Source organism: Poecilia formosa, unplaced genomic scaffold (assembly GCF_000485575.1).
Source record: "Poecilia formosa unplaced genomic scaffold, Poecilia_formosa-5.1.2 Scaffold11, whole genome shotgun sequence".
Classification (NCBI taxonomy): Eukaryota; Metazoa; Chordata; class Actinopteri; order Cyprinodontiformes; family Poeciliidae; genus Poecilia; species Poecilia formosa.
The window spans coordinates 1,549,197-1,561,403 of record NW_006799950.1 but is presented as its reverse complement, the minus strand read 5'-3'; the positions used below and the strand labels follow the sequence as shown (position 1 = coordinate 1,561,403).

General features: G+C 38.6%; 1 protein-coding gene across 1 annotated transcript in view; it reads left to right on the top strand.

The window, feature by feature from the left end:
- Positions 1 to 2,444: 2,444 nt before the first annotated feature.
- The window catches only part of LOC103133468 (choline transporter-like protein 2), a 21,042-nt gene continuing 11,279 nt past the window's right edge, over positions 2,445 to 12,207 (top strand). The window contains exons 1-4 of the mRNA XM_016667552.1: positions 2,445 to 2,515; positions 10,816 to 10,864; positions 10,981 to 11,054; positions 11,729 to 11,813. Of these exons, the coding sequence (XP_016523038.1) occupies positions 2,479 to 2,515; positions 10,816 to 10,864; positions 10,981 to 11,054; positions 11,729 to 11,813 (245 nt within the window). The 5' untranslated portion in view covers positions 2,445 to 2,478. The remainder of the gene's footprint in view (positions 2,516 to 10,815; positions 10,865 to 10,980; positions 11,055 to 11,728; positions 11,814 to 12,207) is intronic.

Genomic DNA, 12,207 nt, shown 5'->3' with positions numbered 1-12,207 from the left:
TAGATAGATAGATAGATAGATAGATAGATAGATAGATAGATAGATAGATAGATAGATAGATAGATAGATAGATAGATAGATAGATAGATAGATACCCTGAGTTTTTTCAGTTTCTTTATATAAAAACTTAAAAATTTATAGTTTGAGTAATTGAGTTCAGTTGATTATTTTTGTCCCAGAATGAATTTTGAGATGAGATTGTATCGTGACAAAATTTGAAAAGCTTTACTTTCACGACTTCCAGTTGGATTGTTGCAGGAATACAAATATTGCACAAGATTCACTTCTGAGACACAGCATTTAATCTATTAATCCTGTTGTAACTGGTATTTTCTTTCTTTTGCAAAGTTCTACATGAGTATACTATCAAAAACAAACAGAATTAAAGAAAAGCATTGCAGCTTGTAAGATGCATTCAGCTGCCAACTTTGGCTTATGGGGTGTTATAGCACAGGGGGATGCGATCTCATGGTTTTCTGAGGAAACCTGATTACATCTCATTCTGTTAAATTATTCATTCCTTTCCTGGAAAAACTGCACGTAACACTTTTATGTCTGACAGTTTCATCGAATAGAGTTATATTAAGAAATGTGAGAATGTCTCCAAAAGCTTTGCCATTTCAAGGATGTTTTCATTTTACCAGTAAGGTCATCGACTAAGTTTAACATCTGTCTGCATCTCACCAAGCCTAAGGCTCTCATTTTACACATTGTGCTACTCTTAATGTTGCATGATTTTTTTACTTGTTACTCTGAAATGAACATTGTAAGGGTCCGTATTTGTAGGTTTTGTGGTATATTGTGGAGTAATTAAGCCAGATAGCCACAAACTAAAGATTACGCTTTTAATCTTCCTGTTGGAATAAAATTGATTGGTCAGAATTTAATTTGGACTCAATTGGTTTCAAAATAAACATTGGTTGTTTTTTTTAAGTAGGGTTAGGCTGAAAAAACAATATCCTAAGCTTTGAACATGGATTTACTATACTGCTAAATCCATTATCTGAAAATATTAAGAGTGTGGCACAACTGCTTCCACATAAACTGACAAGCTAGGAGAGGGGAACATTAATTTAGAGAACTATATAAGAGGCCTGTGGTAACTCGTGATGAGCTGTAGAGCTCCACAGCTCAGGTCGGACCATCTGTCCACCCAACAATGATTAGCCGAGTACGTCACAAGTCCAGACTTTATCAAACAATGGAAAGAGGAATGGCACTGTTGTATGAAAGCCATGGGAAGTCCAGTTTAAAGTTTGCACCAAGTCAAGTTGCAACAAGTGCATACAGCAAGTGACAAAATAATTTTTGTCACTTGCATACATAAAATGATATGTGTGGAGGAAAACACTGCTCATTACATCAACACACTTTCCTTGATGCTGCCACCCTGTGGCGATGATTTTCCTCTGCAGGCACAGGAAAGCTGGTCAGAGCTGATATGATGAGTGGTTTAAATAGAGTACAATGCTGGGGGAAAAAATGCCTGCTACAGGCTCCAAATAACTTGGGACTGGGGCGGAGGATTACTACTTCCCAGAGTAGGAAGGCTCTGAACATACAGCCAAATGTAAAGGTGTTGGAATTGCCCAGTGGAAGTTCAGATCTAAATCTAATTAAGAATCAGTTCGATTCACAGGCGTCCTCAGTGTAATCTGAGGACGCCTCAGATTACACTTAAGCCGTTCTGGAAAAAAAAAGTTAGTAAAATTTGGAAAAGATGTGCAAAGCTGGCAGAGAAAAACTTTTAAAAAATTGCAGTTTCGGTTGATGTCAGGTTCCACAAAGTATTAACTCAGCGGTAAGTGTATATGTTTTTCCCATTTTTGAAAAAGACAAATTTTTTTTTATCCACAACCTAGTTATTTATTTTTTACAGAATATAGCAAATTATGCTTTTAATTATTTTGTGTTAATGGTGAAAAGTTTAAATTTAAAAAATATATAGCCTAAATGTTTGCAATGCAAACGATTTACTTTTGTGACAAAGGAAATAATTTCTGTTCACTCTTACTTTTTCACAAATTTTTGATATAGAACAAAAACGCAGATTCACAAGAGTGACAATATTATTTTGTTTTTACATAAAAACGTGTTTTTAAATACATTATTTAAACCTGTTACGCCCATTGAAATAAACACTTTAGTTTTCTCATCATAAACATTCCAGAGCAATGTGAGCGAAAGGTGGGGCTTCTCCGCTCAGCGACACTTTGATTGGCTAGAGAACTCATCAAATTCCCAAACCTCGCTCTCTGATTGGCTGCGCCTGCTTTCAATTATTTGTGGAACGCGACGTGAAACCGTGTATTTTGGGATGGTCTCTCTCGCTCTTCCCCTCTTTTCCTCTCTCTCTCTGAGCGCTGTAGCCGCTAGCAGTCGGTCACTTCTTGATGTTTTTTCTCCGCCTGGACATTTCCATGGTAACTGCGCTGTCTGAGGCTTGATCATCAGCGAGGAGAAGAACCGAGCGTGAGAATGGAGCCGGAGGAGAAAAACCCAGACTCTAAATACGGTAAGAACCCCCCCTCCACCCCCCAGCTAGATCTGTCACAGCTTTCTCCTCGATCTCTTCTCTCCAAGCCGGGGCGAAGAAACGGAAACAATGACTGCAATGGATGAATGGGTGTGGACCTCAAGGGTGGTACGCTGATCTGGAGACATCCTCATCAGCTGTAGTCTGGGTGTTTTTCACGGGAATTTCTCGAAAATAACTTACTTTTATTTATCATGGAGAAAAATGACTATTTAATGTTGTAACAAGATGGTTTGATTTTACGTAGCCTCAGTTCTTTTCTCTTTTTTTTTTTTACAACCGGATAACGGGATAAGTCTACCTTTTTTTTTTTTTTTGTAAATTATTCTATGGCTTCATTTGGCTTTTACAAGCACTGAAAAAGAAGGCTTTGTTTATATAACTTTGAAAGAAACCAGCATCTAAATGTGCGATTTATTATTTGGTTACTGTTTTCCCCAGAGCTTGGAAACCATTTGGGGTGTGTGTGTGTGTGTGTGTGTGTGTGTGTGTGTATTTGTGTATACTATGGATCAGCATATGGTCGTTTCATTCTCAGCTGCACACAGCCTCCCACAAACAGAGAAACACATGGATTTGACAGATGTGTTTTAAAACACAACAATGGATTCTCCTTAGATGCACATAATGCGAGAATTCTTCCCTCTACATCAGACAAGCGCATGACTCACTACTGATTTCTTACTGATTCTCCAAAGTTTCAGCCCACATGAACCCTGGTCCTCTTGCGTCTGAGCTGGATTGTTGCTCATACAAGGCTGTTGAGTCATGAAGTTTTAATAACCAACCCTAGCCTTGCTGCAATAACCCCAAGTTAGGAGTTGCAACATGTGATGATAGTCATGGAAAGCCACAATCCCCACGCTGGTGTTTCGCTGGGGAGGAGAACACCAGTGCTGCCTTTCTGCTAAATTCCACAATGCATTGTGAAGGTTTTAGGAGCTGATGAGATGTATTTTTGTTTTGGTATAAATTAACCCCATCTTGGGGATTTTAGCCTCCGCAGACCTTCCTGAAAATGTTAATGGTGAACCAGTCGTCCATTGGGTCTGTCACGTGTTTCAAAATGAAAAGAGGAGGGGTTTGCTATGGTTTATAAGCTAAAGAAGCACCACTGATCTGACTCTCAGTAAACTCTGTTTTCAAATCTCCATTTGCCAAGCTTCAACATTTGGGTGTTGTCGCCATTTTTGTACCCTTGTGGTTTTGGTTGTTTCATGCACAAACCCTTTCAGGTGGGAATTAAAGCTACTGTTGGGCATTTCACATTGACCATGCGTCAATTCATGCGCCCTTTGGGGACGTTGACCCTTCTTTGACAACTGATGGTTTGAAGTAGTTTTATATAATCTGTATACATTGTAAGATAATGTGAATATATGACTCATGTAAAATGTATCTACCAGCAGGAAGCTGATTGGAGTTATTTTGAGTTATTTGCTCTTCAGTTTTGATTTCAGCAACAGATAAAAAACAGTTATTCAAATTTTTTTTGTTATATTCTGCTACACATATCAGAACTACAATACTACTGCAAAGGTTTCATTTAATAATATGAGCTCTAATTGAATCAAACAGAAGGGTTTAAGGGTTTTATAAAATAGAGGAAAGGAAGGACATGGTCAAAGTAGGCGTGGCAAATTGGGGAAGTGGGAAATTGACCAGGAGTCTGAGCCTGTTAAGCAGCTGACTTCAGATTCTACCAGCAGATAGCCTGACTAATTAGCCAGCTGATATCCACTTGTTATATACCCAGTGTTTTTGAGACACATGTACACAGTTTCAAAAGATACATTATTTTTGGCTCCCATTGTTTGTCATTCCTTAGATGCTTAGACAAGGATAAGACTGGAAAATGTTTTTGTATTGCAGTTTGCACAGTGAAAAGTCATTTCTAGCATTCTTTTAACAATGTAGTCTAACAATGCAGTGAGCTGCGGCATGATCCTTCGTTTCTGAGTTGGTGCTCTTGTTTGAAGGCAGGCTGCAGCCTGCAATACCTGGACTATGTTCAGCCTTGTCTGCTCGACCCACACAGCAGACACGAGTCAGGAGACTTCCAGTCAATATTAGGCCTGCAAACTCCGCTTTATTGACACACACACGCACACACTGCGTCATTTCTTCTTATAGAGATTATTCAATGTTATTGCTAAATGTTTCAGTGCTGATCCTATAGATGTTTTAGAAAAACTCAGACAAACTGGGCTGCTGGATTTGATCCAATCAGTCAGTCATCGTTTGGAGTACAGATTGTGATCTGGGCCAGTTTTTTTTTTTTTTTTTTTCCCAGTTCTGTCTGTAAAGAACCATTAATTTATTTCCTTTAAAACGTATGTAGGCCAACGTCCTGAATAGTGTCTGGAAATAGAGTTTTTAAGGTAATCCCATGTGTTTAAAACACTTACGCACAGGAGCTGCGAGTCTGTCATCTTCACTAATTATAGTTAATAAATAAGTCTTCATCCTTATTCTTTAAAAAGAGAGATAAACTGTAAGGAATAAGATCATCGGGAGACAAATGCATCTTCTCCCTCTGAGGAACGCACACACAGTAGCCAGAATCCATTAAGGCAGACAGGAAAAGCTTCATCTGATAACCCCTCAGAGCCCATTAGTGGAGCACATCAGCCATGACATCATCACACCCAGTAACACACACACACACACACACACAACACAATTACTCCTGTACTAACATTCACACCCCTTATAAATAATTTCAAGACTCCTAATACTGACCACACTAAAGGCTGGATCGTTTAGGACCGGCTTTAATCCCATACAGACCTGCTGGATGAGTGATGCTGTGCCTGAAGATAATAGGCTGCTTCCAGAACAATAAATAAATAAATCCACAGCATGTGGATGCGCCAAAGCACCTCAGCAAACTACTGCCATGTTTATTTCAACAAATTTGCAAACACATCTGAGCTTGTAAAGTCTTGGCAGAGCAGCGAGATGAAAATCTGTTCGCGTGCTTTCCAGCACAATCAGAGACCTGTTTTTCTGTATAAAAGAGCCGCGTTGTCCTCCAGCTCTGAGGCCTCAGTCTTTCAAATTCATTATGTCCTTCAGTATGAAAGGGAATGGAAAAAGTAGCAATAAAAAGCAGTAAAAATAATTTTTTGTTTTGTTTTGTTTTTTTTACTTGCCAAATTACTGTTATGACGTTTAGTAATGTCTTTGCATTGGCCAGTATGAGATTCTTCTCGCGTACGATAGCTTTCAGCAAAAAAAATAAAAAGATCTAATGGGTAACTTGGCATCAATTTTATCTAAATTGATGCCAAATAAAGATTAAAAAAACTTTATATCTACTGATATAATGTTAATAATAAGAATCAATTTTATTTGCCAGGTTTGGGCACACAAAGAAGGAGCTTTACTTCAGTTCCACTTTGCTCTCAGTTAAGATATTGCAAATATAAATACACAATATTTAATATTTAATGTTCTCTGTATATATATATATATATATATATATATATATATATATATATATATATATATATATATATATATATATATAAAGAGGAAGACGAGGCTGTATTACTTCAAATATTAAGTGTTCATCAGATTGACAGTCTGAGCATAGAAACCATTTCTGGGGCAGCTGGTTTGTGTCCAGAATGCGGGGGGTCTGCAGATATTTTAGCTTCCCTTTTCCTGACCCCAGACACGTAACCAGACCTGATTGCTCATTGGAGTCCGGCCCTGTCCCGTTTTGTGGCCGAGCCAAACCACATGATTTCGTATGAACACAGGACAGACTGAATAATGGCCGTGAGGGAGGTGAGCAGCAGTTATTGTGACCGATTGTGCTTCTGGAGTTGCTGCAGGAAGTCTCTGCTGGGCCTTATCCTCAGCAGTGTTATAGGACACCTCATGTCCCAATAAAGGTTGGTTTCCAGGAACCAGTACTGATCCACAGTCGAGGATGTGTTGTTGGAACTCAAAGAACATTAAAAAAAAAAACGGCAAATCTTTTAAGTGCTTTGAAGACGCTGTACGTGTCTACATGAAGATAAGCCCAAATGTATTCAAACCCGTGGCAGAGTTAGGTTTAATGCAATCTTTTCATTTTACCCACATGTTTCTTTTGACTGCATGTAGCAATAATATTATGGAAGAAGCCAGCTAGAATCCTGACTAAAGATTAGGTGATAGCAAGGATTGCTTCCAACCCGGAAGACTTGGGGGTCATCACCAGAAAAAGATTTCTCTCCGTGTAACCATAAAAAAAAAAAGCTGGACAGCAAGCATTTCTACTGATTATTGAAAAGAGTGTAATTAATATTCACCATGTTGATTTTTTAAAAAATCAAAATGTAAATGAAAACAAATCTTTTCAAAGCTGATACTCCGCTGCATTGTTTTATTATCTTTTGAGAGAGATCTTCCTCATTTCCTTTCAGACTTCGTGGTTGAATAACAATACATTTTTACTGACATATGGCAAGAGCTACGCATAATCATACACTCAGCTTTTTGTGATCTAACAGGTATTCTATTACTATTTGAGATTAAATTCTTTGTGTGGTTATTTTCAAAATATTGTGAACAGGTGATGTTACAAAATCTGAACGTGGTTACATTAGTTTAACAGAAATGACTTACTTATAATAATAGCTTACCAATTGGAAACTTTGATTCAGATTCCAACATGATATCATCTTTTATATAAAAAAAATCACTATTGCATTCAGGGAAAATAAAATATTTATTTGGAAATAATTGCCAAATAAGACTTCTAACTGGGAGTCAGTGGAGTCATCACAGCAGAAATGCACAAGAAGACATGTGCCGATTTGTCTGCATCAAGCCATGGAGCAGATTAAATCAATAGTTAGTGTATTGTTTGTCAGTCACATGTCATGCACTCCACTGACTACGTAGGACGGCCTTTCTCAGTTGTACTGTTCTCTGTGTAACAATAATGGTTTGGAACCAGAATTAGTGCTTCAATAAGGGGTTTTTTTGTAGCCTATTGGCTGCTATCAAAACAGTGTGAGAAACTGAACGATGCCATTTAAACTCACAACAGTAAGCCAGGGAGACTCTGAGAAATGAAGCTGCTGTGCTTCGACAAAGCTCTGAAGTCATTTAGGCCACGTGTCATGGAAAGAGAGGGTGTTTGTGTGAAGAGAAACTCCCCTGTTATGTTCGCATCACAAAAATGTTGATTCAGCAAAATGAAAGTAAGAAACAAACTGTCCTTCCTACAAAGTTCCACAAAGTTTATCTCTTGTTGGATGACCTAAAAACAGCACGATACAGACAAGCTGCTGCTGTTGCTGCAAATTTCCTTTATAATGTCAGAGCGACAGGCTTAAGGGAAGCGGCAAAAGAAAAAAAACAAAAAAAAAACAGTAAGGGCTTCAAAACAGTGAAAGAAGGAAGTAAAAAGGCCGTAGGCCGAGGAGCTCTAGAATCAAGGAGACGACGAGAAGCAGCTGCTGAACACCAGCGTGCTGTGGAGGATCGATTAAACTCTCCGTACGACAAACTGGGAGGGAAACCTCAACAAAATGACCACATCTGAAAAAACAGGTACTGTTTCAACTTTGGATTCAGTTCAACAACATGCTGGAGGTTCTGTTTGAAACAAATTATTAGAACTGTGGATTTTTGTTTCAAGCAGTTTTGATGGATTCTTGTTCTGGGGTCACATTTTGCTTTTGAGTAGTCGGATATTTCAGCTGTGTCTGCGACATTTTGGCAGGAAATGTTTGGGTGTCCTGTGTGCGTGTGCGCGATGTGCAAGCACTGTTTTGGCTGGAAGGTCCTCATGGCTGATGCCTTGTCTGTTATTGATCATTTTCCATACCTTACCATGAGCTTAATGTAGCTTTGTTACCATAAAGTGTGTGAGACAGAACGTGTAACATTTCAGAGGAACTCCACTAAATCTTGCTTGCAACAGAATTTCTCCATCGAGCTGGTTTTCCTCTTACCAAGTATTCAGGACGTGTGATTCTTGAAAGTCTTTTGGCTCGTTTGTCTTACTGCGACGTATTTGTGGTCAGCGTGGGTCCGGCTGAAGTTTCCTTCCTCTGCCTCGTCTGAAGGGTTTCCATGGAGGCTGGCGATGCCCGCAGGGAGCCCTCTGCCGTCGCTGGGGAGCCATTTTGTGGGTTGTGAGGAATGACAGTCAGGCAGAAAAATCCTTTTGTTCTGCAAGAGTCTTTGTCAATGCTTGGCCTGACTCTTATCAACTAATCACGTCATGTCTGGGAATATGCTACATGCAACAATGTGAACTAGTAAAAAAAAAATATTTCTGCAGCAAAAGGCTGAATTTATTTTTTATTTTTTTTAAATTGCACTGATCAATCATTTTACTGACCAAAATCAATTTCTGGTTTCCTTTGGGGTTTGAGTTGCCACAGTCTGCTGGGTGGCACAGGTGTGGTTCAGCCAGGACCAGTGTTGCTGCCCGTTGCCTCTTCTAGTAGGGTGTGTTCTTTGGCTTTGTGGGGATTTTAGAGTGGGTGGTGCAGCTGCATCCTCTGCTTGGCTGTGGTTGGTTGGTTGGTGGGTGGGGAGTGGGAGTTTCCAATGTGTGGATGCAGCAGACTCTGAGGGTGATGGGAGTCGGCTCGCTTGATGTTGGCAGGTTCTACTTCTTGAGACCGTTTTTGCTTGGGTGGAGCGCTTTTGCTTCCTTAAATTTCTGCCTCCACTTTTCAAATTAACGTTTATAAATGTGTTGTTCTGACTGTCACTGCTGTTATTTAGCTTACTGACTGACTTGGTGATGCACGCTGGTCCTTATTATGTACTGCCTTATAATATATAAAAACGATTCATGTTTTCAGTTCAGTTTGCATTGCTAATGAAACTGCTAGCAGTGTATGACCACATTACCAAAAACAAATGTTTTAGCTTATTTTTTTTTGTATATCCTTATAGTTTTATTAATTTACTTGTTGGTAACCGCAATAATGAGACAGGAAGTGCAGTGGAATGCAGAAAGGAGAATTATGCAAAAATGGCTCTGTCTTTACTATGTTGTGGTTGTGTGTGTCATACCACTGGTTGCAAACATCTGACTTTAAATGATAAAATTAACCATGAAACAACACCAGCTGTACACAGCTGTGTTGTTATTTATAAAGCTATGTACCTCATACTTCTTGTACTTTTCAAAGAAACTGTGTGTGCTGTATCCTGACCACCCAGTGTGTTCTTTAAATGTTTTTCATTGGCTTCATGTTTTGTACTGTAGTCAAAAAATAAAAAGAAAAAAATACTGAAAAATGCAGTTCTCTAAATCTAAATGTATGAGACGATGAAATTGTTTATTTTTTTCTGTCCAAAAGGAACATATTCTTTAAGTCAAAAATTACATGTATTGACTTAAATGTTCACCTGCAATAACATTTGATTAAAAGTTGAATATTTTCCTGCATATCCCACCTGCTATAGAACAGACCTGATGAATATAGTCCATAAACAGTCAGCAGGTTTGAAACTGGGACCAGTCCAGAAGCTCTATGTAAACGTGCTTTATCGTTTCCAAACCTGATCTTAAACTGGTGTTGCTGTTCACAGTGAAGCAAGTTTTACATCAGCATGGCCTGAGGAGATGCAAACCAAGAAAGAACCGCCAGCTTTAAGATCAGAACCTTCAGCTGATATTTTCAGCTGTCCACATGGACAGGTTAATGAGTCTTCTGGAGAAAAATATTTAGGGTCAAAAGAGACAAAAACTGAACTGCTTGACCGCTTAGAAATGTCCAAATGTTTGAAGAAGTTAAAGGGAGGCTTTCAAATTCATTAACACTGTGCCATTATTTTAAAAAGTAAATCCAAGTTCTTTGAGGATGTCGTAAACTGCAGTTATTATGATGGTAGGCATAAACTAACTAACCACTAGATCATATTAACAATATCAGCAAACATAGCACTTTTAAAAAAAAATACTTTTATTGTGATGATCTATTGATATTGCTAAAAAAAAATCTTATTCTGCCATGCCGTATTACCCACACTAGCTTAATTAAAGGTATTCTTTTAAATTGTGCGGCTAATTTCAGTCGTAAAATTGAAGGAGTTGACCTCTAGCCCAGAGTTGTGCTCAGCTTTGATGTGGAGTCTTACTCGTTGTGTAAAGTATGTGAGTGGTTACGTGGTAAGACAAGAGGGGGTATCTAAAACTGAAACGACGTTCGGTTTTAGTTCTGCCTACTCTTCTCGCTGCATATGTTGCCATCTCATCAGAGAGATGACACATTTAGAGCTAAGAAAGGTTTCTCTCTCTGTTTTTGTTTCAGGGGAGTCCAGGAAGTTTGATCCCAATTTCAAAGGGCCGATCCAGGACAGGTGAAAGCATCTGTTTTACTCATTTAGTGTGTTTGTATGCGTGTGTGTTTTCTTTTTTTAATTTATTGTAAGGCCAAAGTAGCACCATGATGAGTCTGATGCTTTTTTTTTTCCAGGGGTTGCACGGACATCCTCTGCTGTTTGCTCTTCATCCTCTTCCTGTTTGGTTACTTTGCTGTTGGCATCCTCGGTAAGAATCGTCCCATATCACTCTAATCCTGTTTTGATTCTGTTCAAAACCCATAAATATCTTGACGAAGATTGACTTTATTTAGATTTTTACAGACTTAAATGTACATATGGATAATTATGCAGTCCTGTTTCCTTGTACAAGAAAAACTACTAAAAATACAGAAGCATTGTTTAGGAAAAGAAACTGAGCGCAGAATCTCGATTAGTTGCACTTTTGACCGACCTTATCTGTCTTTCACCCAACTATGAGTCACTTCTGGTCAGCTGTGTTGTTGTTTTTAGTTTACACTTCAGTAAAACAGTCCTTGCTTTGCGGCAATGTGTCAAGGGACACAGATTGAATCGTTTAAGACAGATGGCTGCATATTTGCCTTTTTTTTTTGTTTGTTTTGAGCAAACATCTGCAACTTCTGCTTTTCTGAGATTCTTTCGTATGTTTTTCCTGATAAACACACTGTTGAAATTCCTTCTTTTATCAAGGTGGTTGCTGATGATCAGTTGATCAATCCATTTGATTAGCAGAGCTGAACTATTGCTTACACCACTTCTGCATTTTATCTGCAGAAGTGGTTTTTACTATCTTATTAATTTATTTTAGTCTCTGCTACTTTATTCTAAAACCTGCTAAGTTTATGTAAAACCTCCAAACTGAAGCATTTCATCCCTCTGCAGCCTGGTCTCAGGGTGACCCCAGGAAAGTGATTTACCCCACAGACAGCAGAGGGCAGTTCTGTGGGCAGGCCGGGACCGCACTGGAGTAAGTCACCTGAAATATTAAAGGTCGCTCATGGACTTGTGTAACTTCCACATATACGGTTTTGCAAAAGCATTCGTACTCCCTGAACTTTCTGACATTTCCTCACTATACAACAAAACATTTCAGAATGTTTTTACTGAGGTTCTATTTTGTAGACTAACACATAGTGCAGCACAACCGTGCTTGGACAGGAAATTTATTTATAGTTTAATTTCCATAGTTTCACAGATTTTCATAGGGTTTCAGACTGAAGTAGGGTGAACTCAAATACATGCCCCACGTTTTAGACATACAACGCTGGAAAAAATTAAGACACCATTTAAAATGATCAGTTTCTCGGATTTTACTTTTTATAGGTATATGTTTGAGTGAAATGAACATCTTTTATTCTGTG